Genomic DNA, 27,959 nt, shown 5'->3' on the forward strand with positions numbered 1-27,959 from the left:
CAAAGGCAGTCAAACCTAAACCAGCGAAACCTAAAGCAGCAAAAACTTTTAAACTTAGACCACATTATTAGATTACCCTTTTACTTTATGAATACACATAATTGACAGCTTAATCTTTTTTTTTTGTGCATTTATTTAAAGGCTGCATGTAAAGGCTGTCTCCAGTCGATGTCGGCCGAGTCACCTAACTAGCTTACTCCTGCACAGGAATAATCGACAAACAGACTTCAGCAAATGTCCCTTAAATGCTTTAATCACGGCCGGAAGAGTTCCCGAGCAGTTCTCAGGGAATCTCTCCCAAGAAGCAAGGCCGGAGGATCTCAGACAAATTCCAATGAGAATCCCACCGTAAAACACAAATACAGCAGTTTTTATAGAATAAGAGGTTATAGCAAAATAGCACGAAACATTACATAATTTGATTGGTTCTTTTTTGGACAAGCCCTTCTGTTGCTAGGTAAAGATTACTTCTTAATCACATGGTTTCAAACCTAGTCATCTGGCTATTTTCATTTCCCCTATTTGTTATTTACACACACACACACACACACACACACACACACACACACACACACACACACACACACACACACACACACACACACACACACACACACACACTCAAAGTCATGAGTTTTCTGAAAGGGCACACATACATCATTCAAAAACATATGATTGTTGTTTCTGCAAGAAAAACAAATGTTAGTTATTAATACAAAAATCCATCACAGTGTGCTTGAATGATGTTAGTTCATTTGCACAACCATGTATTTGCTATAACAATGAACATATTAGAAAAATGGTTATAATCAAGTAATGATGCAATCCTTTAAATCATAACTTTTGAGAGTAGCAGAATTAAAAGGATGTAAAAGTAGATCGGCCTTCCAGTGCCATTTCAACATTGTCGATTCCAGTTTCGATGCCACAGTCAAACTACTCGCCTATACAATTCAGTCAGTCATAAAATTAGTACAAATAAACAAATTACAATCAATAACACAAATATATACAATAGAACAAAGATGAAACAAATTAAATAAACAGCGCTTCGATGTTCAGGTAGGCTATCTAACAGTATTCAGGTACAGAAATTGAATAATCAAATGTAATATAACACTGTATAATCTTCACTTTATAAATCAACTATGAATCCTTATTAAAGTTACAAAAGTTATTCAGTCATGAGCTGTGAGTGTTTGAGACGCAGCTTTCTTCTGTGAGTGCAAATCCCAAAAGAAATCCCACAATCCCACATGAAAGGTCTGGTGATAAGAGTCTTTTGTCCGTCCCCAGATCAATATCAGATCGGCTCAGTCTTTAACTATTTTTAAATCTTTTCTTAAAACCTACTTTTTTTTTGTTCTTTAGCTTTTAATTCATTGTGAGTTTTTGTCATGAATGTGTGGTTTGTCCTTGTCTCTTTATCTTGTGTTTTGTTCAGCATTATGTCAGCCATGTCACACAATTATTAGTGTCAGAACAGCTACAGAGCTGTGGTCAAATGTGCACAAACTGAGAGACATAAATAACTCCGTGATCAACTGAGGAAGTCGTTTTCTCTCTTCTGTCTTTCTCTGATGCCTCAGTCTGTCGTCTAAACGTCCAGACATGAACATCTTTCAAGAGTCCCGCTGCTCCATTTTAGCAGTTCTCCTGCTTTTCCTTCTCCAGGGTGAGTATCTTCAGAAACATCTCAGTTAATGTCTCAACAGGCTGTAAGACACTTCCTTATTTGTGTTTGGTGTGTATAGGAAATTAACATGCATCTTAAAAACTGCTTGTGGTTCCATATCTTGTTTTCATACATATATATATATATATATATACAGAGCCGGACAGTAACGGAGTACATTTACTTGAGTACAGTACTTAAGTACAATTTTGAGGGATCTGTACTTTACTCGAGTATAATTTTTGGGGAGTACTCATGACTTTACTCAAGTACATTTGAGAGGCAAATATTGTACTCTTTACTCCACTACATTTCTATCCATAACTGTGAGTACCCGTTACTTCTAAAAAAAAAAAAAAAAAAGGAAAAAAGAAAAATCTCGGAAACCCTCAATTTGTTGTTTCCCTCTCAAACGTGATTGGATTGTGCAGGCGCCACTGATTGGGACAGCCTATCAACAATCACCTCAGCTTTCCACCAAAGTCAACTCCATGGTCAGATTTAGATAAGAGATGAAACCATGGACGAAACAATGGATGAAGACGCAGAAGGTCCATCCCAGGAATGTGCCAACCCATGGCCCCACCTCGCCAAACTATTTCAATTTTCTAAACAAGTTGATGATAGTTTTCACTTCAAGTGTTTGCTGTGTTTACCAATATAAGCACTGTGGCAGTAGTAATGCAATATTTAGAAAATGTACTCTTGTACTCTTGATACTCAAGTACTTTTAAAAACAAGTACTTCAGTACTTTTACTTAAGTAGACATCTGACTGTAGTACTTTTACTTGTACTTGAGTAAAATTTAGCAAGGGGTATCTGTACTTTTACTCAAGTAATGAAGCTGTGTACTCTGTCCGCCTCTGTATATATATATATATATATATATATATATGCATCCATAGGTCTATGTGTGTCATATCACATTTAGTAACTTAATATAAGTGAAATGTATGTTTCTGTTTATTAAATAGGCCGATGTAACTAAATTTGACCCTGGACCACAAAACCATTCACATAGGTCAATTATTTTAAATTGAGATTAATAAATAAACTTTCCATTGATGAGGTAAATGATCAAGCATGTTGTGTTTAAGTCTTATCTGTGTTTCATCTGTGAGAAAAGAGAAAAGTTCAGCTCAGGAAACCTCAAGCCTTATCTTTACAGAAAGTGGCCAAATATAATCGACCATTATTCTGTTGCAACCAGCATTGCATGTTACACAATGATATATTATTTCAGGATTTTAAGTTCACTCGTCATTCAGTGCAATGGAAGAATATGCAGGATCATGAGTCATTGTGCAAATATACATTACAAACAATTACAGGCCATATAGAGTCTGAAATGCAGATATCTGGAGGGAATAAAGTTATTCTTCAGTCTGACTTTGCTGTGCTGACGTTCTTAAAGGAACACTCCACCGTTTTTTTAAATAGGGCTTATTCATATTCTTTCATACATTTAGATAGGTGGGTAAATGCATTTTTGTCTCAGTGCATGCATTGTTTTAGTTTGACAGGGTCGGCGCTAGCTTAGCTTAGCACAATGAATGGAATCCTTTGTTGCCAGCTAGCATGTCCTGAGTAAAAGTGATAATTTTTTTTTTTAAAACCCACGTAATTACTTCTTGTGGCCTGCGTATTCACAACGAGTACAAATAGCGATGCAGATTAACACTAGGTGATTTCTTAGGCAGATATTGACTTGGGACTATATTATGGGGAAGCACAGGCGAAGCACGGCTACTTAGGCGAAGCACTGCTACTTGGGCGCAGAGATATCACGCAACACATGAAATCCCACGACTTCTGTCAACATACCGGTGTGCAACAAGTTAAAACACAGAAGAACAACACGCGTGACCTGCACCGAGTGTCTTCGCTTTTGTTTTTTTGTTTTTTTTGAGAAGTTACAGCTACAGTTGCAGCAAACATGGTAATTATCTGCGTAGCAAAAGGTTGTGAGAACAAGCAAAGGAAATGTTTCACAGAATTCCATCGAATGTGGAACTGAGAAATAAATGGCTAGCTGCTCTGGCGATTTGTACTTCAACGCCTCTCTACAAAATCAAACAGTATCGTGTTTGCGAAGAGCATTTTGCACCGGAGGACTAAGTTACTTTGAAAAAATGGAATATGGGCCCAGAAAGACGGTAATACGTCTGAAACATACGGCTGTCCCCATCCCATCTATTTTCAAAGCACAGGCAGAACAAAGTGCACATGTAAGTTGTCTTTTATTACTCTTCCTTATGTTAATCTCAGGCGACCTTGAGTGTCCAGAAAGGCGCCAAATAAATAAAATGTATTATTATGTTAATCTGTGTCTTTATTCGGTTATAAGATAGATGCTGAGAAGCTGTATATAGACTACGGTTCAAATAACGTTAGCCTCCTCTAGTATAACCTTATGTTGAATTCAACCTGTTAAGCATGAACAACCAAACTAAAATAAAATTAGCTGTTATCGTTACCTGTAAAATGAAATGACTGAGGGCTAAGATAGCTATATTTCTCTCACCGAGTTAGCTGGTTCTTTTGACTGAGGAGTTTTAGTATAACTACTAGAGAGGAGAAGGCTACAAGCAGTTTACTATACATGTGTCATGTTTAAAATAATCACTTACTCTGTGGACAGCTGTCCATTTGGTCTATTCGGCGTGGGGCGTTTTTTCCAGTTCACTTTATCACACCGGGAAAAAAAATCGAGTACTGCCGGATGAATCAACGGCGTGAAATCCGCGGTAGCTGTGACACAACTGCGGGCACGCTCATCTTGATCTGACGCGTTGAGCCTGGTTATCAATGGCAGAAACTTGTCCCACTCGCCACAGCACAGACACTCTATTTCAGTCGGCATATTCCCCCACATTCACACCACCAGTTCGTGTTGGCTCTCATCCTCACGTCCTCGGGCTGTTGAGCGATCGCAACCTCCTCCTGTCGTTCTATTTCCACTCATTTTCTGTAAACTCTTGTATATAGGTATGGTTCTGGCTCACACAAAATCAGCCATGTTCATCGCCATTCATGTACTGTTGGGAAAATAGCCAGGCAGCTACTATTCACACCGGTATGTTGACGGAAGTCGTGGGATTTCATGTGTTGCGTGATATCTCTGCGCCCAAGCAGTGCTTCGCCTAAGTAGCCGTGCTTCGCCTGTGCTTCCCCATAATATAGTCCCAAGTCAATATCTGCCTAAGAAATCACCTAGTGTTAATCTGCATCGTTATTTGTACTCGTTGTGAATACGCAGGCCACAAGAAGTAATTACGTGGTTTTTAAAAAAATTTTTTTATCACTTTTACTCAGGACATGCTAGCTGGCAACAAAGGATTCCATTCATTGTGCTAAGCTAAGCTAGCGCCGACCCTGTCAGACTAAAACAATGAATGCACTGAGACAAAAATGCATTTACCCACCTATCTAAATGTATGAAAGAATGTGAATAAGCCCTATTTCAAAAAATGGTGGAGTGTTCCTTTAAGAAGATAAGAGTGAGTGTGAGTGTGAGATGGTCTGTGATGATAAACCCTCACCTCAAATGCTGTGAGCTTCTTTTGATGGTTTATTTAATATTTGCCATCTCTGTTCCCCTTTTCTCATTGGTTCTGATGATGTTGTTGCCAAACTAATTATCTTATGTTGAATGTGAAAAATATGACATGATTTTGCGATGATTTGTAACCAGAGTTATTTGTTGTGTGTTGTAGTGCCACGAGCTGATCCATATGTTCAGGTGCACAAAGCTGTCGGAGACTCACTGGATTTAACTGCTAATTATCCAATAGAAGTTCTTGAAGTGCAGTGGACATATAATTTGAATACATTCGCTGAGTATGACAAAGATCAGATCAAACGGGTGAATCCTCAATTATTTCATGAAAGGTTAAAGATGTATAAGGACAATATTAGTATAACAATAGAAGACCTGAAACTCCAGGATTCTGGAAGCTTCTCTATTCTTGCATTAGGAAAATCTGTTCAACTTCCAACAAAAACCATTGTGCTGCGTGTTCATGGTGAGTTTAATTTATCCTGTCAATGCTGTTAATGTAAACACACATACACATTCAATAACTGGAGTTAAATAAGTCTATAGTCATTTAGCTGAAGTTAAATAATTAATTTATGAAGGAAACCGAACACCTTTAAAATGAATGATTCAAAGAGGGAATTTTCGCAGTGATGTCAGAGAAGAATCTTCCAGTGAACAGCTCTAGTGTAAAGAACTATTTTCCACTATAAAAAACCCCAAAACAAAACCTTTGTACAATTAAGGTTCAATGGATGTGAAAGGTTCTTCATGGAACCATAGACACCAAAAATAACCTTTATTTTCAAAATGTAAATATAATTGACTTTTGCGTATTATTCTCCTCCAGATCTCATCAGAGATGTACAGATTGAGCTCAGTGATTCCTGGCTGGAGTCAGAAAACATGTGTGTGTTTCATCTTCGCTGTCTGGCGTCCGGTGATCCGAATCCCTCCTACAGCTGGAGTGGAGATCTGGTCAAGACTGGACAGAACCAGAACATCAGCCTCCATCCAGCAGAGAGCGCTACAGTCACCTGCACCGCCATCAACACCGTCAGCACCAACCACACGGCCAAGACTGTAGTGTGCACAGGGAAGGTTTCAAGATTCTGTGGAAAAATGTTGAATACTTAAATTCTCAAGTATTAATAAGGATTATACTATTAAAAATGTTATTTTTTAAAATGAATAAAGACCACTAGAAAAAACAGGCCACCTATTTTTGACACCCTTAGAATGGCAAGGTTATGTGTATGTGTGTATATTGGTTACATTGGCCTAAAATGATCTCGTTAGCCTATTTTTTCATCATGATTTGTACATAAAATTAATTAAAACCTGGATGTTCACAGTTTATTAATAAAGGCATTTTATACTGTTGGCTCAGACATTTGAAGCTGAAGCATTAATAAAGAAAGAAAAATGAAGATATCTGTGTGAGATCTTTCAAAAATGCTACAACATCTCTTGTGTAAAAATTGAGACGCACTCATCATACAAACCTCAACAATGGAAATATGAACATTTTCAAATCTAAATAGTAATAGAATACAAATGTGTAATTTAGTCATGCTGCAATGCATGCTGGGAGTCATGAGTGGATTTTGCTGGTACCCATCATGCACTGCAGTATGAAGCATGTCACCATTGTTTCATAAGCTGATTGTGAATGTCTGTGAGAGTCTGAATAACACTGTAGTTAAAATCTTACGCTCACATTGTGCTTTCTTCATTCTTCAGAATATCTGATTGTCACAACAGTGCTGGATGTCACTAAAAGTAAACTTTAATTTTTCCTTTTACAAGTTGCATGCAGATTATTTTCAATCATCACTGCATACTTTAACTCCAGCAGTGCTTCAGTGTTATTTTAACTCTGTAGTGTGAACACAAACACTGAATGGTGATCAAAACAACGGATCCGCTTCGTGTCATGGCCGCATTACCATCGGGTGTGGCCTGTCAATTAATCCTATAGGATGTGCTTTTGTGCACAACATAGTGGAGATGAGCAACTAAATGCCAATGAACAACATGTAAAAGACACCCATGATGATCTATACCTGGAGAGCCAGACGGGATGCCTGAGGAGACCCACAGCCCAAGCCAGCAGTGACACACACACACACACACACACACACACACACACACACACACACACACACACACACACACACACACACACACACACACACACTGAAGCGAAGCAGGGTTGAGCCTGGCCTGAAAGTAGGGGTGTGCCAGACGAGGCTTCTGGAGCAGTGAGGCTTTTACAACAAACTGTGTTGAAGCTTTTGACACAGTGCTCTACTTCGCCATCTGGTGGTTAATAAAAAGTCCGACACCAACTGTGTCATTCAATGCTTTGTTCATTAGGATGTCATTGTAAGGTTTATCTGTCTATTTAATAAGCATATATGTTATTAGCAAGATGGCGGTGTGTGTAATTGTGTGTGTGTGTGTGTGTGTGTGTGTGTGTGTGCAGCAATAGAGTTTTTCTAATTTCATTGTATTTTGCACAATACAATGACAATAAAGACTTTCTGTTCTTCATTTTTACTCGCATCAAACTTGTGTCTTTTCACCCTCTTCGCCAATAAATTAGGAATATGTGATTTTTCATTGCACCACTTTTAGTGTGTTCCTTACAAAACAACACAAACATGCACATTGTTGAGAAACACAAATGCACAAATACAAAAGCAATTACATATTTAATTCAAGAATAACAATACACCACGTTAAAAAAAGCTACAAACATACAGACATGACCGATATAATTATAATATTGCACTAAATGGATAGCGGGACAGCGCAATCGAGGCGCTTTGTATTTGAGCCCAGCGTGACGTGTCAGTGAGGTAACAAAGCTCCACCGGTCACGTGATAGCCTCATTTCAAGCTATGCTCATTCAGTAGGGACTTTTATTATGCTCAATACATGATATACTTGAAGAACAGGGTATGAAAAGGGAGAGACTTGACGCTTTATTTATTTTTCTTAATAATACTGGTATAATGAAAAGAATATAAGGTTATTATTATTATTATTATTATTATTATTTGTTTAAACTAATTCAAGCCTAAGACTCTATGAAGTTCATGGTATTACACACTCCTGTACAGTTGGTGGCGGTATAATACAAAAGTAGTAATCTGCCAAAAAACAAGAAGAAGAAGAAGCAGAAGACTTTTATTATGAAACCGTAGTCATGGTAATATGCCGTTAGTGAGCAGTGTACAGTAGTTAGTTGAGCTGCCTCTCTCTGCTGTGTCTGTGTGATCTGTGTGATCTGTCAGCTGTAGAGTTGTTGATTCCTGTTTGTTGGTGATTACTGCAGATGTAATATCACGATGTTAGTCTCTGACCCCAGAGTAAGCCAATTTGATAACATTTGTGTTAAACGTGATCTGAACACACGTGCATGCCCGGACATGTCCTGTAGAGGTCGTTCTGTGTTAGTCAGATCGGTAATATTATATAAAGTGTCAGTGTGATTATTCATTCTTTATTAAGCTGCAGATCAGTGTTATGGGTTATTAATGAAGTGATGTTGGTCAGTTAAGATGTTATAATACCAGACGAGTGATTATTGTCATGTTTGTTTGAATGCTCTTCATATGAGCCACGGGATTATATAGACACTGTATGTTATTGATGACAAATGGCTTACAGCGTATTTTCCTGTGGAATACCTCGTTTCTGTTTATTTAACTGGATGTTGAGCAGAGAAATGTCACTGATGTGAATTAAGAATAATTACTTTACATTATCTTTATTGTACTTATTTTCCAGACTATCATTGAATATACCTCTGTGGTCCATCCATCTACCTCCAATACACAGAGTTGATCTGATCACCTGTCTCCTCATTATGTGCTCTGACCGGCACCCAGAAGGGTTTACTCATCCATCACCTAATCAGAACCTAACAGTCCAAAAGCCTCTCCAACAATCCCCATACACACACACACACACACACACACACACACACACACACACACACACACACACACACACACACACACACACACACACACACACACACACACACACACACACACACGATAGGTAGTTAGTTTCACTAGTGCACTTTTCACAAGTGCAAAGTTATATTCAGAGAAAGAAATATTTAATGTCAAACAAAAGCAATTTATTCTGAATATATTGTCATTTTTTAACCATCCTTTTATATGACTATTTGGTTCAGTCATTACAGAGCATCAGTCAAACTCCTCCTAGCAAAATACACACTCTTAAAGGGACACTAAGTAGGAATTTCCCCCATCTAGTGGTGAAACTGTATTTTGCATTCAAACGAATAATGCTCTCCAGCGCCTCACTTTTTAGACGTTATGTACCAAAAAGCTATGACAGGATGTCTTATAATAGCACTTCGAGTTTTCCTTCGGGTGAACAGGTTTGTTATTTAAAACAAACTGAAACTTGAATCAACGAAAAAAAGAATGTTACAGTATAAATTACTGACTGTGAAAAACATTAACTATGGTAGTTAGTAGTAATGCCGCCTTTATTCGTTATATTTTTGAAGTACGTGCATTGTTAGATATCATCATCATCCGTGCCTTCTCTAACGTTACTTTACTCAATAGCTGCTATTCATCAAAGAGCCTGTTTAACTTGTAACTATAAATGTTCTACTGTCTATATAATAAAGTTCACAACCAAGCAATGAAAAAAAAGCTTGTAATTAAGACCGTAACATTGACTTACCTGTCGAGAAGAAAGCAGGCAACTTCAGGGTCTCTTTTGAAAGCTTTCTCCTGCATTAGCTATCCCGACATTAACCCTTGTTTTTGTAATCTCCGGTCACGTTTCCTTTTACGGTCTATTTTGGACTTTTTCGATGACGAGGACTCATCCTGTAATATGTATGTATGAATGACCGGTGTATAAATAACCGTGCAGTGCAGCCTTTTAAACTTGCCGCGGCAGTGACAAGCGCCTCTCAACTGCTCTGCTCCTCCGCTTCTGCTGGCTTCAGTCACGTGACGCTGGTTCTGAACGAAACGCGTTGTGGAAACGCGTTGGCCTAGTACTTTTTGTCCCTCTCTGCTATTATAGTTTTTCAAGATGGCGGAACTACATGGAAGCCTCCGTGGACCTACCCGTCCCATGTATATAAAGATATTAAATTCTTCGTTTACGAGGATTAGTCTGATCATTGGCATAGGTATTTGTACACCATTGAGGGCATATTTATGAATAAAAATATTGATTTTAGATAATAAAATACCTAAAAAGCTACTTATTGTCCCTTTAACTAAGAACCAACCAATTTGGGGATGCCAGTTGTGAACTAGCCTAGTTCAGCACAAATATCCGATAACAGACATAGAGAAGCAGCTTGAAAGTTATTTGATTCTTAATAAAGTAAATAAATACGTGAAAATAGCATGAACACTTCCATGAACGATAATCAGCAATCGCATGTAATCAAAATCACTAGTATGTAAAGTGTCTTTTAAACAACAAATATCAACATGCCGACCCAGACAGCAACATACAGTGTCGTCCCAGATTCGGCCCACATCTGTCTGAATCCACACGTTCCAGATGTTTGGGCTGCAAATAAAGTTGAATGTCTCTACTCGATGTGTATGTTGTTTTTACTCCCCAAAACTATTTTACCACTTCAGTTTTACTCCAAACATGAGCGGAGAAAACACACCGTCCGCTTCTGGAGGATCTCAGAGAGAGAGAGAGAGAGAGAGAGAGAGACTTTTTTTGACTTTTAACCCCCCTTTATTACAAAATATTCAAGGTTTAACTAAACCTTACATAGATTTAAAAAAGTAATTTAAAACACAAACATACAATAATAATAGCATAAGCTGAAACTTTTACATAATCGTTAAAAATAGCACCTTGTACCTTCAAACCCATTAAACTCTCTCTTAGTTTACATGAAGAGGTTCTATAGCTAAGCTATAAAGCTGACCAGAAAGTGGGCATCCTTGTCTGATACCCCTCTGTACCTTGACAGGGACACTCAGGCCTCCTGCTATCTTTACCATACATGTTGCATTATTGTACAACAACTTTATCATTTTTCTAAATTTCTCTCCAAACCCAAAAGCTTCTAATACTTAAAAAAGATATTGATGATCAACACGATCAAAAGCTTTCTCCTGATCAAGTGACAGTATTCCTACATCAATATTATTACACATTGCTTAAGCAATGACATCACATACTAAATGCAGGTTGTCAGCAATACATCTGTCTTTTGTACAATAAGATTGATCTTTGTGTATAATGTTGGCAAGGCACTTTGATAAAATTTTATAATCAGTGCAGAGAATTGCCAAAGGTCTCCAGTTCTTTAACAGGGTAAGATCACCTTTTTTTGGAAGCAATGTAAAACAGCCCGTTGGCAGCTCTTAAGTAGAAAACCAGATCCAAATGTTGTCCAGAAATGCTTATAAAATTCACCAGGAAGTCCATCTATGCCTGGGGTACGACCTGACGAAAGACCCGTTACGGCATCACTTAATTCCGCAAAAGTTAATCCAGACTCCAATGCTTGTTTATCTTCTTCATTTAGACAAGGAAGATCTTGTAGGAATCCATTTTGTAGGAATCCATTTTGTGTCGGGATGTCTATGTCCGGTGAGTATAAATGTGAATAAAAATTCACTGCTAGTCTGCGCATCTGAGAGAGAGAGAGAGAGAGAGAGAGAGAGAGAGAGAGATTTTTTTGGATGTCTATGACAGGTGCCGGAAATTTACATGATTAATATGTAAAAAAAAAAAATTTGCAAATATCAACATTGTTGTTATCAACATGAGTAATACAAATGAATACAGATTATTTTTAATTATTTAAGATCATTTTCCAAAAACTCCATTTGATTGTCTCAGCAGCAGGTGATAACTGGAGACGCACACAAAGGTGTAATGCATTTCCTGTTGAAACTTGCAGCTGAGACAAGGAAAGCTACAGGGAAATTAATACAGCTTAGCACAGCTGGAGCGTTGGCGCTTGCAGCGCTAAGATCATGGGTTCGATTCCCAGGGAAAGCAAGAACTGATTGGAATGTAAATGTGTAATGCAATGTAAGTCACTTTGGATAAAAACGTCTGTCAAATGCGTAAATGTAAATACATGGTACAGAAAACATGTCCTCCACCCTTTTGAAACATGGGACTACAGTTATAGAAGTTGTATCTAAAATTAGTCTAAATTTGATGTTGAAAAGACGTCCACAGCCGAATACATTTGTGACCCTGGATCACAAAACCAGTCACAAGTCGCACGGGTATATATGTGGCAATAGCCAACAATACATTGTATGGGTAAAAATTATAGATTTTTCTTTTATGCCAAAAATCATTAGGATATTAAGTAAAGATCATGTTCCATGAAGGTATTTTGTAAATTTCCTACCGTAAATATATAAAACATTTATTTTTGTGAGTGAATACAACACAATCGCCAACATAAGTGCACAACTTTAAAGGAGATTTTCTCAATGTTTAGATTTTTTTGCACCCTCAGATTCCAGATTTCCAAATACTTGTATCTCAGACAAATATTGTCCTATCCTAACAAACCATACATCCATGGAAAGATTATTTATTGAGCTTTCAGATGATATATACATCTCAATGTAAAAAATTTTACCCTTGTGACTGGTTTTGTGGTCCAGGGTCACAAATGGACTATAAATAGCCCTTACACAGAGGTCCCACGGACATCAACATTATCTAAAAAAGACATAATCTAAAAAAGACGTTGCCTGGTGTTACAAAACAACCCCTTGAGTGGACCGAAATTGGACATCCAAAAATTACATAGAAAAGATGTCACTCTGACCTCACATTGCGCAGTGGTAGTGGTAGACTAAAGGAATCGGCGCCTCAGGCTCCTTCAAACTCAACAAGAAACAGACCGAGGCCAAGAAAAAGACAAAACCCGGCAAGAAAGCGTCTCCTAAAGCCAAGAAATCCGCTGCTGTTAAGAAGCCCAAAACTGCAGCAGCAAAGAAGGTGAAGAAGCCCGCTGCTAAAAAGGCAACGAAGAGCCCCGAGAAGACAAAGAAACCAGCGACTCCTAAGAAAGCAGCCAAGAGCCCAAAAAAGGCAAAGGCAGTCAAACCTAAACCGGCGAAACCTAAAGCAGCAAAACCTAGAAAGACAGCAGCCAAAAAGAATTTTTTTGTGCATTTATTTAAAGGCTGCATGTAAAGGCTGTCTCGATGTCGGCCAAGTCACCTAACTAGCTTACTTCCCTAAACTAGCGTACTTCCTGCACAGGAATAATCGACAAACTGACTTCAGCAAATGTCCCTTAAATGCTTTAAAGGGGTGGTTTACTGCCTTTTTTTCTTTGCTTGATTGTGTTTATGGGCTGCAATATAACATGTCTTCGTGTTTCGTTTGTTAAAAAACGCCTTATTTTTCATAAATTTCACCTTTATTGTAAGCCGCTTCCTCCTCTGTCATTTGAACGACCGGTTGACTTCCTTAGTCTATGAAACCACTCCCTCAGAAACAGGCAATGAGCTCAGATTGGTTAGTTCGGCCGGTGTGTTGTAATTGGCTAAACTGCGTCCGGAATCTTCACGCCCATTACCTTTACGGGCGACAGTTACATGTGCTCCTGGCCCGGTCAAATGTAATGGTGTCAATATTGCCTCATCAGTTTGAGCCAGAATCAGACCCAGAGAGCGGTGATGAAGAGAGTCAAGCAGAACCTCCGCAAACACGGCTCTTACTAAACGTTTCTGAATGGTAATTTTTTATTATTATTATTATTTTCTCAAAGAATTTCCATACGCTGTTACTTGAAAATGCTACTGCTGTTTGCTAGCTTTTGAGATACGCTTTCCCCCTGATTAAACATTTAATATAACTGAATACAGGACTGAGTAATACCGTTTTTTAAAGATATTGTTTTATTGATAGAATGAACAACCGTTTAACTATTCACAAAACTTACCGGTAGTTTACTCAGTTTGTCGTTTTCTTACATGATAACAGCAGCTGAAGTTCGCTGTTGCGATAATTTTTTGAAGTTTGTACACGTTTCTTATACACACAAAATAACATCGAACTAACTAGCTACTATAACCAAACAGCTTTGGCATTGGTTTGCGTTCTTGATCAAATCAAAAAATTACGTCATAAAGTATACATGGAAAATACGTTTACAAAATTTGTACATATTACAAATTCGGATCCAAAATGTTTGTACGCATCTGTCATATACTAAAGCCAGCGCTGGCATTTTTTTACATCCTTGATAAAACTAAAACATTACGTCTTAAATTATACAGGCAAATACATTTAAAATGATTAAATCTTACTTGCAGGTTGTGGCCCAACAACTGCTGCCTCTGGTTTTATAGCTGTAACTGCTTCATGTTGGAGTAGGCTAATAGTTTCTTGTTGAATCCGACATTGAACTCGTGTAGATTCTGGAAGCTGTCTTCCATAAAATGCGCAGCACAGAGAGCTAAACTACGATTGTAATTGTCAGGAACATAATCAAACTTAAATTTTAACCATTGTTGACGAACTACAGCGTCTGTAGGAAGCCTGAACACAGAAGACCTGACAGCTACAGCTCTCCACTATAACTCCTCCTCTTCGACAGCAGAACATGTTCCGGAGGGAGGGTTGATGTAAATGTATGGGTTAGTTACGTATAAAACCCGGGAAGTATCTCGTTGTAGTCCCATTCGAGTCGTTTTTGTAGACATTAAACTTCCTGATTTTTAAAAGACAATATCTCCGCTTACGTTGAACTTTCAGCGCAGCAACTTTACAGATACTGTTCATGCACCAACAGCAACATTACACAGTATTTAAAATGAAAAAAGTGAAATAGCAATCAACCACCCCTTTAATCACGGCCGGAAGAGTTCCCGAGCAGTTCTCAGGGAATCTCTCCAAGAAGCAAGGCCGGAGGATCTCAGACAAATTCCAATGAGAATCCCACCGTAAAACACAAGCAGTTTTTATAGAATAAGAGGTTATGGCAAAATGGCACGAAACATTACATAATTTGATTGGTGGTTTTTAGACAAGCCCTTCTGTTGCTAGGTAAAGATTCCTTCATAATCACAGGGTTTCAAACCTAGTCATCTGTCTATTTTCATTTCCCCTGTTTGTTATTTATACACACACACACACACACACACACACACACACACACACACACACACACACACACACACACACACACACACACACACACACACACACACTCAAAGTCATGAGTTTTCTGAAAGGGCACACATACATCATTCTAAAACATATGATTGTTGTTTCTGCAAGAAAAACAAATGTTAGTTATTAATAAAAAAATCCATCACAGTGTGCTTGAATGATGTTAGTTCATTTGCACAACCATGTATTTGCTATAACAATGAAAATATTAGAAAAACGGTTATAATCAAGTAATGATGCAATCCTTTAAATCATAACTTTTGAGAGTAGCAGAATTACAGTTTTTCTCGATTGTTTACACACATTTTCTGAAAGCATGCCTCATATTCTCAGAACTCTACACACAAATAAAAAAACACACACACAATGGGCAAAACCCCTTAATTCTCCTGCAAAATTAAACTGTACATTCAAAACAATGTTATTTCTTCTCAAAATGGTATTTTGTTTTCAAATGACACACACAAACCATCATATGAATAGACATTTATAAGAACCAGTTGAACACTGATGTGCTCAATGTAAAACACTATGATGAATGTAAAACACTTCTTCTCCATTCATCATGACTTAGGCCTTTTTTGTTCAGTGTTACACTTATTACAGACAGTACATACATAAGTGTGTTGTAAAATATTTGAGAATATTGTTTTTATACTCAGAACACACAAATACACGGTAACAAATATATTTTATTTTTCCCTCAAAAACAATGTACACAGTGTACATCCCAACCAACACAAAGTTGCACACACAGTGGTCTACATACTAGACAACAGAAGAATTGACTGTATACAGTTACAGTAAAAAAAAAAAAAAATCCAGTGTTGGCATCCATTGCTCCATTGAAGAGCTCACCTGTTGCCCTTTTATGCTAAAGCTCTGATTGCTAATTGTAAAACTGTGTGACGGGTGTTTGCCCATGTGATGAGTCAGCGTGCACATTTGAATGGCAGTGTGTTCCTTGTGAAAACAAGAGATTTTCTGCATGAAAATTGTGCCAAAAGCAGAGAATTGTGTGTAGTGTTTTGAAAAAAGTGTGTTTTAGACCTGCAATTTGAGTGTAAAGCAGGAATTGTGTTTGTAGTTCAGCAGAACTGGTTCAGGGGGTTGGTGAATGAGTTACATGTTGTGGTCATTGTGTCTCAAGTACCAGAAAATGTGTGTAAACAATCGAGAAAAACTGTAAATGGATGTAAAAGTAGATCGGCCTTCCAGTGCCATTTCAACATTGTCAATTCCAGTTTCGATGCCACAGTCAAACTACTCGCCTATACAATTCAATCAGTAATAAAATTAGTACAAATAAACAAATTACAACCAATAACACAAATATATACAATAGAACAAAGATGAAACAAATTAAATAAACAGCGCTTCGATGTTCAGGCTATAACAGTATTCAGGTACAGAAATTGAATAATCAAATGTAAAATAACACTGTATAATCTTCACTTTATAAATCAACTATGAATCCTTATTAAAGTTACAAAAGTTATTCAGTCATGAGCTGTGAGTGTTTGAGACGCAGCTTTCTTCTGTGAGTGCAAATCCCGAATTTAATTCTCTTGTGTGTCTTCAAGCACTTGAATCTGTACATTTACAAGACTTAAAACACCTCCGATAATAAACTTTAGTGAGGATATTTTTTTATTTATATATATATTATTTTTCAGCTCATGGAAGCCTGTGCATTATAGTTTCCCTCTAATGTAAATCAAGAACCCATTGACTAATATGGCTATATGACATGTTTTTTGAGCGACAAAGATTTGGAAATTAACTGATTTTAACGTTAATTATTTTGATTACTTTAATTAAAATTATTCCCACCTCTATCCATTTTGGTCATTGACTTTTTACTCATTTAAAATGCTAAACACAAGTAAAAAAAAAAAAAAAAAATGTTTCATGTTTCTCCTATCTTGAAATCGCTGCTTTGGCTGCATGTGCATTTTAGAATTGAGTTTAAAATTGTTCTCTTTGTTTTTAAATCTTTATATAATCTGGCACGAGCTATTTGTCCGAGTTACTCTGTCCACACAATCCCACATGAAACCTGAGGTCTGGTGATAAGAGTCTTTTGTCCGTCCCCAGATCAATATCAGATCGGCTCAGTCTTTAACTATTTTTAAATCTTTTCTTAAAACCTACTTTTTTTTTGTTCTTTAGCTTTTAATTCATTGTGAGTTTTTGTCATGAATGTGTGGTTTGTCCTTGTCTCTTTATCTTGTGTTTTGTTCAGCATTTGGTCAGCCATGTTTGCTGTTTTTAAATGTGCTATTTAAATAAATACAAACTTGAAACTTAAATGTCTCTTGTGTTGTTAAATGTCTTACACAATTGTTAGTGTCAGAACAGCCACAGAGCTGTGGTCAAATGTGCACAAACTGAGAGACACGAATAACTCTGCGTGATCAACTGAGGAAGTAGTTTTCTCTCTTCTGTCTTTCTCTGATGCCTCAGTCTGTCGTCTAAACGTCCAGACATGAACATCTTTCAAGAGTCCCGCTGCTCCATTTTAGCAGTTCTCCTGCTTTTCCTTCTCCAGGGTGAGTATCTTCAGAAACATCTCAGTTAATGTCTCAACAGGCTGTAAGACACTTCCTTATTTGAGTTTGGTGTGTATAGGAAATTAACATGCATCTTAAAAACTGCTTGTGGTTCCATATCTTGTTTTCATATATATATATATATATATATATAGATATATATGCATCCATAGGTCTATGTGTGTCATATCACATGTAGTAACTTAAAATAAATGAAATATATGTTTCTGTTTATTAAATAGGCCGATGTAACTAAATGTGACCCTGGACCACAAAACGTACTCGGTTACTAACGTAACCTCTGTTCTCTCTAGAGAGGGAACGAGTATTGCGTAAGCTAGCTTACGCTGCGGGAAAGTCTCCTTTCTCGAGATACTGAAGCCAAAAATTATCCTTAATTTTTTAAATCTTGTCAACGCAGTGCGGCAGCCTGCAGACCTAGGGCAGGCGAATCGCGTGCCCATTGGCTGCTCTGCGGCAACTGCAGCAGCCTATGGCTGAGCCTTGCGCGTGACGTCACGTCCAATGAGCGCGCTTGGCGCGCTTAATGCGTCACAGCCCGTCATTAGGGGTGTGGCTTAGCGTATTTAAGCAAGGTACAGAGGCTGCTTCGCTGGTTTCTGTCGCATGAAGCGAAATGAGCTCGTGGCGAGAGCACGGCGGGTTACGCAATACTCGTTCCCTCTCTAGAGAGAACAGAGGTTACGTTAGTAACCGAGTACGTTCTCTTACGAGAGGTTCTCTCGTATTGCGTAAGCTAGCTTACGCTGCGGGAACACCCTTGTCAACGCCGTGCGCGCGCCCAGCATCCTGAATGAATCCCATGGGGAGCCCAGGGAACGCGAAGCGGAGCTGGGCGGCCAAGATACCACAGTACACAAGCACATAATATGGGGCAGGGAGCGGCACAGCCGGTCCAACTGACACTTTCCACATAGTGCAGCTCAACCAGTAGAGCTAAATCAGCAACATAGCCCGCGCACAGACAGTGGGCTGGCTACGCGAGACTTAGACTGATAACACTTTGGCCTGCAAAGCGGGAACTTCCAGGTTGTAAAACCTAACAAATGTGGAAGGGGAGGCCCAGCCTGCCGCTGCACAAATGTCATGAATGGGAATCCCACTGGACCACGCCCACGATGAGGCCATGCCTCTGGTGGAGTGCGCCCGAATGCCCAAAGGGCACTGCAGGTTTTTAGATGCGTAAGCAGCTGCGATAGCGTCAACTATCCATCTGGATAGGGTGTGTTTCGAGGCGGCGAGACCCTTGGTGCGCCCACCAAACGAAACAAAGAGCTGCTCTGAACGCCTGAAGGCGGCGGAGCGTGAAATATAGCTTCTCAGCGCCCTGACTGGGCAGAGGAGATTACTATCTGCCTCGCAGCCAGCATTCGGCAGGGCTGAAAGGGAAATGACCTGCGCTCTGAAGGGAGTGCCCAAAATTTTGGGGACATACCCATGCCTCGGTCTGAGAATAACTTTAGAGTCATTGGGTCCGAACTCGAGGCACGCAGCGTTAGTGGATAACGCGTGAAGGTCTCCCACACGTTTTACTGAAGACAGTGCTATCAGAAAAACGGTTTTGAGCGTGAGGTATTTCATATCCACAGTTTCCAGGGGTTCAAAGGGATGTGCTTTCAGGGCGTCTAAGACCAGTGAAAGATCCCACATAGGAACCGAAGGGGGTCGCGGGGGGTTCATCCTTCTCGCTCCTCTAAGGAAGCGGATGACAAACTCGTTCCTTCCTAATGCGCGGCCCGGCTTCTGAGACAGAGAGCGCTGAAATGGCCGCGACATAGACTTTGAGCGTGGAGGGGGACCTGCCCGCGTCCAGTAGCTCTTGAAGGAAGCACAATACTTGCGAGACCCCACATGTCTGTGGATCGAGCCCTCTGGCAGTGCACCATTTGTTAAACACCGACCATTTAGACGTGTAGAGCCGCCTCGTGGGGGGAGCTCTAGATTGTATGATCGTGTTCATCACCCCTTCTGGTAAATCAGCATGTAATTGTTGAGGCTCCACGCATGCAGAGACCAGCGCTCTGGGTGGGGATGCCAAATCGAGCCGCGGGCTTGAGAGAGAAGGTCTCTCCGCACCGGGATCGGCCAAGGGGCTGAATCTGCCAATTGTATGAGTTCCGGGAACCAAGCTTGGTTCTCCCAGAACGGGGCTATGAGGAGCACTGTGTGGCGCGCTTTCCTGGCTCTCTCGATGACCTGAGGCAGCAGAGAGACCGGGGGAAAAGCATATAGCGGGCCGCTGGGCCACGTCTGGGCCAGCGCGTCCTCGCTCTTGAAAAGAATACTGGGCAGTGTGCGTTGTCTTTTGACGCAAAGAGGTCGACTTTCGCTCTGCCAAAGCGGCGCCACAGCGACTGGACTGTTTGGAGGTGTAGAGACCACTCCCCAGGGGAACGTTGTCCCTGGACAGTCTGTCGGGGCCCCCGTTCAGATGGCCAGGCACATGCGATGCTCTCAGAGAGCGCCGAGAGTGCTGAGCCCATACGAGGAGGCGTTCCGTCAGGGCGCAGAGCTTTTTTTTTTTTTTTTTTTTGATCTGACACCGCCCTGGTGGTTCACATAGGCCACTACTGATGTGTTGTCCGTGCGGACTAGAACATGGTGACCATGGAGGAATAGGAGGAAGTGCATGAGCGCTTTCTCGACCGCGAGCATCTCTAGACAGTTTATGTGTAGGAGATTCTCCTGGTCTGACCAGCGGCCATAGACCGGTCTGCCTTCGAAGAGCGCTCCCCAACCTAGGTTGGACGCGTCTGTTGAGACAACTTTCCGGTGTGAAATCACTCCCATAATCACTCCAGTGTGATACCATTCAGCTACTAGCCAGGGCTGCAGGGCTGAGACACAGCCCTGAGTCACTCTGATTAGCGAGCCACCGGTCGCCCAGGCTCGATGGGATACGCGCGCTCTTAGCCAGCGTTGAAGTGGGCGCATGCGCAGTAAACCCAACTGAAGCACTGCTGCAGCTGAGGCCATATGCCCCAGGATGCGCTGAAATGCTTTCAGAGGAACCCGATTGCCTTCTTTGAAGGATGCGGCGAGGCGCCGGATGCGGCGCGCGTGCTGCTCCGACAATCTGGCCGTCATCGCCACCGAGTCCAGTTCTATTCCGAGAAAGGAAATTGACTGACGGGGCGAGAGCGAGCTCTTGGTCCAATTGACCGCTAGACCCAGACCTTCCAGATGGCTGAGAAGCGCTGTTCTGTGAGACACAAGTTCTGTCTCTGACTGCGCTAGAACAAGCCAGTCGTCCAGATAGTTCAGAATTCGCATTCCCTGACTTTTCAGGGGCGCGAGAGCCGTGTCCATGCATTTCGTAAATGTACGGTGTGCTAAAGACAGGCCGAACGGCAGGACTGTGTATTGATAAGCTCGACCGTCGGTCAGGGATGGAGCGCGTTTTGCTGTCAAACACCCCTGGCGCGAGAGCGGCGTGGGGGATATAGTGTCTGAAAGTGAGTGCGCGTGCTCGTGAGCGGGCGCAGGGTTTACACTTATAACACGGCCAGTGTTTTGGAAGCTTTAGAGGGTCTGTAACCCGGGGTAACCGTATGGCAGAGCGAGCAGCGAGTAGGTGTGAGCACAGAGTTGTGGGCACATTTACTACACTTAATACTCGAGCGGCGTGTTTCCGCTTTATGAGAGAGCGCTCTGAGCGCATTACCATGGGAACCATGTTGTATGAAGCAGTGAACACATGGGAGTGGGCACATTTTCTATACTTAATATCCCCTCGGCCTGAGCCGTTGCAACTCGAGCAGCGGGTAGGTGTGAGCACAGAGTTGTGGGCACATTTACTACACTTAATACTCGAGCGGTGAGTGTCCGCCTATGAGAGAGCGCTCTGAGCGCGTAACCATGGGGACCGTGTTTGTGCGAAGCAGTGAGCACATGGGAGTGGGCACATTTCTACACTTATGACACCCTCGGCCGGAGCCGGAGTGTTTCGGGGCTTTAGAGGGTCTGTAACCCGAGGTAACTGAATGGCAGAGCGAGCAGCGGGTATGTGTGAGCACAGAGTTGTGGGCACATTTACTACACTTAATACTCGAGCGGCGCGTGTCCGCTTTAAGAGAGAGAGCGCTCTGAGCGCGTTACCATGGGGACCGTGTTTGTGTGAAGCAGTGAGCACATGAGAGTGGGCACATTTTCTACACTTATCTTCGGCTAGAGCTGGAATGTAGTGAGCTTTAGAGGAACTGCAACCCGGGGTAACTGAGTGGCAGAGCGAGCAACGGGTAGGTGTGAGCACAGAGTTGTGGGCACATTTCCTACACTTAGTACTCAGGCGGCGTGTGACCGCTTTAAGAGAGTGCGCTCTGTGGACGTTACCGGGGAGACCGTGTTTGTGTGTAGCAGTGAGCACGTGGGAGTGGGCACATTTTCTACACGTATAACACCATCGGTGTTATAGGAAACTGATAGAGCGAGAAGCTTTGATGGCTCATAAGTTTAGACGCTCATAAATACTCAAGCACCATCCTGCGAGATACGGGTTCGCTTTCTGTATGTAAGAAAGCTGGCCGCGAGCTCGGAGAAGCCAGCAGAAAAAAATATTTATCTGCCGCCAGAGCAGGATTCGAACACGGGACTCCCGCGTGGAAGTCCAATGCTCTGCCACTGAGCCACAGGAGCACACATAAACTTTTAGTTAGTGCGAGCATATGACCGAGCGATGTTTCGTTTCGGCGTTTGTTTGCAGACGCGCGCGTGTAATAAAACAGGCTCGTTACTGCAGTATAGTATTTCCAGCCGCCTGAACTTGGAGGGGACTGAGAATATACGAGGACGAAAACACTCTCTCTTCCTCTTTTCGCCGGTGCTCGTGACGTCCGCTCTGATGTCCCTTGAGAACGGCGCAGTTGCGCGGCTCGAACAAGGGAGAGAGAGCGGGAAGATGTCATCATGTGCTATGACATCGTATGTTTGCAGGCGTGCGTGTATTAAAACAGGCTCGTTTACTGCAATATTGATATTTCTAGTCGCCTGAGCTTAGGAGGGGACTGAGAAATGTGTGAGAAACGGAGGTGGCCGGAGAGTGACGCGCGCGACCGAGACGCGGGGTAGCTTTCTTATAACGTAAAGGAAGCCAGCCCGTGACCGTCTACTCCTGACATCCCTTGTGAGCGGCGCGTTTGCACGGCTCGAACAGAGGGGGAGAGCGCAGGGAGGGGCGTGCGTCGTCCGGGGGGTAGCTTTCTTGTAACGTAAAGGAAGCTATAGCCCGAGACCGTCCGTTTCTGACATCCCTTGTGAGCGGCGCCGTTTGCGCGGCTTGACAGAGGGGAGAAAGCAGCTGTCTAAGAAAACAGCGCTGTCTGCTTCATCCCCTGAGGCGACGGCAGTGCGGGCGAAGCCGGCCGCTGCGCGTCGGGAGGTGGGGGGGAGAAGGAAAAAGCGAGGCTCGCGGGAGGGGCTCCGGCGAGCGCTCAGCTGTCATGGAAGCCCAGGCAGAGAGCGCACACCACGTGGCGGTCTCCGTCGCTGAGCGCGGCTCTGCACGAGCCACAGGATGAGCGAGGCATTTGCAACAACGCCTCGCGCTCTTTTAGATGCAAGTGTGTCGCGGCGGACACACAAAACACACAACACAGAGCAAGAAAAGGATATATATGCCGGATGGCGCAGCAGGCAGGGAAGGCTGAAGGCGGCGAGCGGCCGGCGTCCTCAGGCTGAAATCCTCGGCGTGCTGGTCGCTTCGCTTGATTCGACGGCGGCTTCCTCGGAGATCAGCGATGCGAAGAGCTTCGCTGAAGAGACAGAAATCAGCGAAGCAGCCTCTGTACCTTGCTTAAATACGCTAAGCCACACCCCTAATGACGGGCTGTGACGCATGAAGCGCGCCAAGCGCGCTCATTGGACGTGACGTCACGCGCAAGGCTCAGCCATAGGCTGCTGCAGTTGCCGCAGAGCAGCCAATGGGCACGCGATTCGCCTGCCCTAGGTCTGCAGGCTGCCGCACTGCGTTGACAAGATTTAAAAAATTAAGGATAATTTTTGGCTTCAGTATCTCGAGAAAGGAGACTTTCCCGCAGCGTAAGCTAGCTTACGCAATACGAGAGAACCTCTCGTAAGAGAACCATTCACATAGGGCAATTATTTCAAATTGAGATTAATAAATAAGCTTTCCATTGATGAGATAAATGATCAAGCATGTTTTGCTTAAGTCTTATCTGTGTTTCATCTGTGAGAAAAGAGAAAAGTTCAGCTCAGGAAACCTCAAGCCTTATCTTTACAGAAAGTGGCCAAATGTTACCGACCGTTATTCTGTTGCAACCAGCCTTGCATGTTACAAAATGATATATTATTTCAGGATTTTAAGTTCACTTGTCATTCATTGATATGGAAGAATGTATATTTTTTTCAAATGTGCTACATTTATAAAACAGTAGGCACTGTTGAGGTGATGGTGGGTGGAGGAGGGGGTGCGAAACACTTCCTTTATTGAACGAGAATGGACACCCGAAACGATGAGCCGAAAATGCAGATTGTGCAAATATACATTACAAACCATTACAGGCCATGCACTAGTCATCTTCATTTATATAGCGCTTTTAACAATGTAGATTGTTTCAAAGCAGCTTTACAATTATACAATAAACGTATAATTTATAATTTAGTCTGAAATTCAGATATCCGGAGGGAATAAAGTTATTCTTCAGCCTGACTTTGCTGTGCTGAAGTTCTTAAGAAGATAAGAGTGAGTGTGAGTGTGAGATGGTCTGTGATGATAAACCCTCACCTCAAATGCCGTGAGCTTCTAATGATGGTTTATTTAATATTTGCCATCTCTGTTCCCTTTTTCTCATTGGTTCTGATGATGTTGTTGCCAAACTAATTAATCTTATGTTAAATGTGAAAAACATGACATGATTTTGCGCTGATTTGTAACCAGAGTTGTTTGTTGTGTGTTGTAGTGTCACGAGCTGATCCAGATGTTCAGGTGCACAAAGCTGTCGGAGACTCACTGGATTTAATTGCTGATTATACAATAGAAGTTCTTGAAGTGCAGTGGAAATATAATGAGAATACATTCGCTGAGTATGAAAAAGATCAGATCAAACGGGTGAATCCTCCATTATTTCATGAAAGGTTAAAGATGTATAAGGACAATATTAGTATAACAATAGAAGACCTGAAACTCCAGGATTCTGGAAGCTTCTCTATTGTTACAGTTGGAAAATCTGTTGCACTTCCAACAAAAGCCATTGAGCTGCGTGTTCATGGTGAGTTTAACTTGATATTCATCCTGTCAATGCTGTTAATGTAAACACACATACACATTCAAGAACTGGAGTTAAATAAGTCTATAATAATTTAGCTGAAGTTAAATAGTTCCTTTATGAAGGAAACCGAACACCTTTAAAATGAAAGATTCAAAGAGGGAATTTTCATAGTGATGTCAGAGAAGAATCTTCCAGTGAACAGCTCTAGTGCAAAGAACTATTTTCCACTATAAAAAAACCCAAAACAAAACCTTTTGTACAATTAAGGTTCAATGGATGTGAAAGGTTCTTCATGGAACCATAGACACCAAAAATAACCTTTATTTTCAAAATGTAAATATAATTGACTTAGTATATTATTCTCCTCCAGATCTCATCAGAGATGTACAGATTGAGCTCAGTGATTCCTGGCTGAAGTCAGAAAACATGTGTGTGTTTCATCTTCGGTGTCTGGCGTCCGGTGATCCGAATCCCTCCTACAGCTGGAGTGGAGATCTGGCCAAGACTGGACAGAACCTGAGCCACAACCTCCATTTAGCAGAGAGCGCTACACTCACCTGCACCGCCAACAACACCGTCAGCATCAAGCACACGGCCAAGACTGTAGAGTGCAGAGAGAAATCTGAGGGTAAAAGTGTGCCTGCGGGTACAGTTTTGCATTAAAATACTGAATTGCTTAACTTCTGTATGGATTAAATGATTAAACATGTTATACTCTGAAGAAACATAATTTTTGGAAACCAAAAGGAACTATAGAAGTGATCAAAGCAAAGTCAATCCTGTACCCAGCTAACAACAAATAGGCCTATTTAAAAAAAATAAATAAATAAATTGTAATGGTCTAAAATCTTTTTTCTTTGCTATACGAACGTTGGAACCAAGAAAACATTCCATTTTATAATTCTGCGAACATTTTGGGAATGTCATTTTTAAATGTATGAACATTCTGAAACGAGTTGCATTAATGTTAGCATTTAAAAAAAAAAAAAAATTGTTAGATGAACGTCCAACTAAAAGTCAAGTCAAGTATATTTGTATAGCGCTTTTCACAAAACAGATTGTATTAAAGCAGCTTCACAGTATTAAATTAAAATAATACAACAAGGTTTGTTTCTAGTGGAATTTATTGATTGATAAAATAAAATTAAATATCCCCAAAATATCCCCATATCCCCATAAAACCAAAAAAAAAAAAAAAAAAAAAAGTATACATTTTTGTGCTAATGTTTTGAAATCATTATTAAAAACCAGATAACTTTGAACAAACATTTTATTAACGTTACTGGAAGGAAGAACGTTTGTTCATAACTTTGAGAGAATCTTGACAGAACGTTAGTTAGTTCTGGGTAAATGCTGTCACACTCAAAATATCTTTTATTTTCCACACAAGAAAGAAATTCAAACAGGTTTGAACAACATGAAGGTCAGTAAATTTGGCAGGATATAATTTTTTTATTGAACTATTCCTTTAATACAGAGCTGTAAAAGGGAAATGGTGGTGGAATAATATGAGATGGAAGACAAAATATTTCAAAGATTTTATATTCACTCACAAAATTTGGGTTCCTCGAGAAACTTTCTGAAAGCCCTTCAGAGGTCTGTAATGTTGCTCAATAATGTTCTAGTGTTTCTGTGTTTCAGGTCAGATTTCTGTCCTCAAAATCCTCAGTTCTCTTCTGGCCGCTTCTCCGTATCTGCTAGCGACAGTCGTGCTGCTTTACAAATGTTACAGAGCGAGAGGTAAAACTTCTGTCTGATCTCTCTCTCTCTCTCTCTCTCTCTCTCTCTCTCTCTCTCTCTCTCTCTCTCTCTCTCTCTCTCTCTCTCTCTCTCTCTCTCTCTCTCTCTCTCTCTCTCCTTTCTCTCTCTCTCTCTCTTTGATCTCTCTCTCTCTCTCCCTCTCTCCCTCTCTCTCTCTCTCTCTCTCTCTCTCTGAAGCAATACATTTTTTTGTGTATTTCAGTTTCATCTGCTGAAGACCAAAGTCAGTACGCTGTAACAGAGGAAGAAACTTCAATCTGATGTTAAAGAGTTAATTCTGTCCACGTTTGAATGTTCTGTCAGCATTTATTTGTCCTTTAACATGGTTAGAAAATATTGTAGTTCGTTCTTATAAGCTTTATATTTGTCATAACCTCATGTTGTTAGTCTGTTCTTCAGTAGTGAAAGCTTGACAATGATTCTGTTCCTTGTTCTAGTTCGCTTGTTTGAGTATTATTAATCATACATAACAGTTTTATTCTGTATAAATGAATTCTGTTGAAATTAAGCGTTTTTTAGAGGTGTTTTTCTTGGTTTTTCACATTTGTAAACCATCATCTATTTCAAAAACAATGTATTAATGTTTCAGTCATAATTTAATAATATCTTTATATGTTTAGTGTCTGTAATTAAATAATTTGAAAGCATTTCATCACTCAAATTCTTTGTTGACAGTTTCCCTTTAAAGACACTCGGGGACAAACTAAATAAATGTATTTGACAGCAGTTTATAACAGACTCAAACACTCAGAAAGAGTTGAACCAGCAATACTTGCCTCTGATCAAATCAAATTTATTTGTTGTTGTTGTTTTTGGCTTGACTAAGATACTAAAAGAGAAGCATCGGGTAATTTTTATTTTATTTTTTTATTTTATCCTTTATTTATCCAGGTAAACTGTTTGAGAACCACTTCTCATTTACAAACATGACCTGGCCAAGAGGCTGCAGGAATAAATAGAAACTGTACATAGTCATACACATGA

The 27,959-nt window shown here is 40.7% G+C and overlaps 2 protein-coding genes across 2 annotated transcripts; both read left to right on the plus strand.

Annotated features, from left to right (window-relative positions):
- The first annotated feature begins 1,485 nt into the window (after positions 1-1,485).
- Positions 1,486-6,644, plus strand: LOC311288640 (SLAM family member 8-like). Its single transcript, XM_084406150.1, has 3 exons — positions 1,486-1,675; positions 5,393-5,701; positions 6,065-6,644. The coding sequence occupies exons 1-3, from the start codon at positions 1,612-1,614 to the stop codon at positions 6,349-6,351; spliced, it is 660 nt and encodes a 219-aa protein (XP_084262276.1). The 5' UTR covers positions 1,486-1,611; the 3' UTR covers positions 6,352-6,644.
- Positions 6,645-17,750: 11,106 nt separating this feature from the next.
- On the plus strand, positions 17,751-27,622 carry LOC311287727 (SLAM family member 8-like). Its single transcript, XM_084404757.1, has 5 exons — positions 17,751-17,967; positions 24,906-25,214; positions 25,585-25,842; positions 26,856-26,954; positions 27,178-27,622. The coding sequence occupies exons 1-5, from the start codon at positions 17,904-17,906 to the stop codon at positions 27,234-27,236; spliced, it is 789 nt and encodes a 262-aa protein (XP_084260883.1). The 5' UTR covers positions 17,751-17,903; the 3' UTR covers positions 27,237-27,622.
- Positions 27,623-27,959: the final 337 nt, after the last annotated feature.

The sequence above is a fragment of the Rutilus rutilus genome (genome assembly GCF_951802725.1).
Source record: "Rutilus rutilus genome assembly, chromosome: 3".
Classification (NCBI taxonomy): domain Eukaryota; kingdom Metazoa; phylum Chordata; class Actinopteri; order Cypriniformes; family Leuciscidae; genus Rutilus; species Rutilus rutilus.

Bases quoted from the DNA above. Each gene is read 5' to 3' on its own strand.
- LOC311288640 (XM_084406150.1), top strand. From the start codon at position 1,612: ATGAACATCTTTCAAGAGTCCCGCTGCTCCATTTTAGCAGTTCTCCTG. The intron at 1,676-5,392 runs GTGAGTATCTTC...TGTGTGTTGTAG, and splicing joins CCTGCTTTTCCTTCTCCAGG to TGCCACGAGCTGATCCATAT. The intron at 5,702-6,064 runs GTGAGTTTAATT...ATTCTCCTCCAG, and splicing joins CATTGTGCTGCGTGTTCATG to ATCTCATCAGAGATGTACAG.
- LOC311287727 (XM_084404757.1), top strand. From the start codon at position 17,904: ATGAACATCTTTCAAGAGTCCCGCTGCTCCATTTTAGCAGTTCTCCTG. The intron at 17,968-24,905 runs GTGAGTATCTTC...TGTGTGTTGTAG, and splicing joins CCTGCTTTTCCTTCTCCAGG to TGTCACGAGCTGATCCAGAT. The intron at 25,843-26,855 runs GTAAAAGTGTGC...TCTGTGTTTCAG, and splicing joins GTGCAGAGAGAAATCTGAGG to GTCAGATTTCTGTCCTCAAA.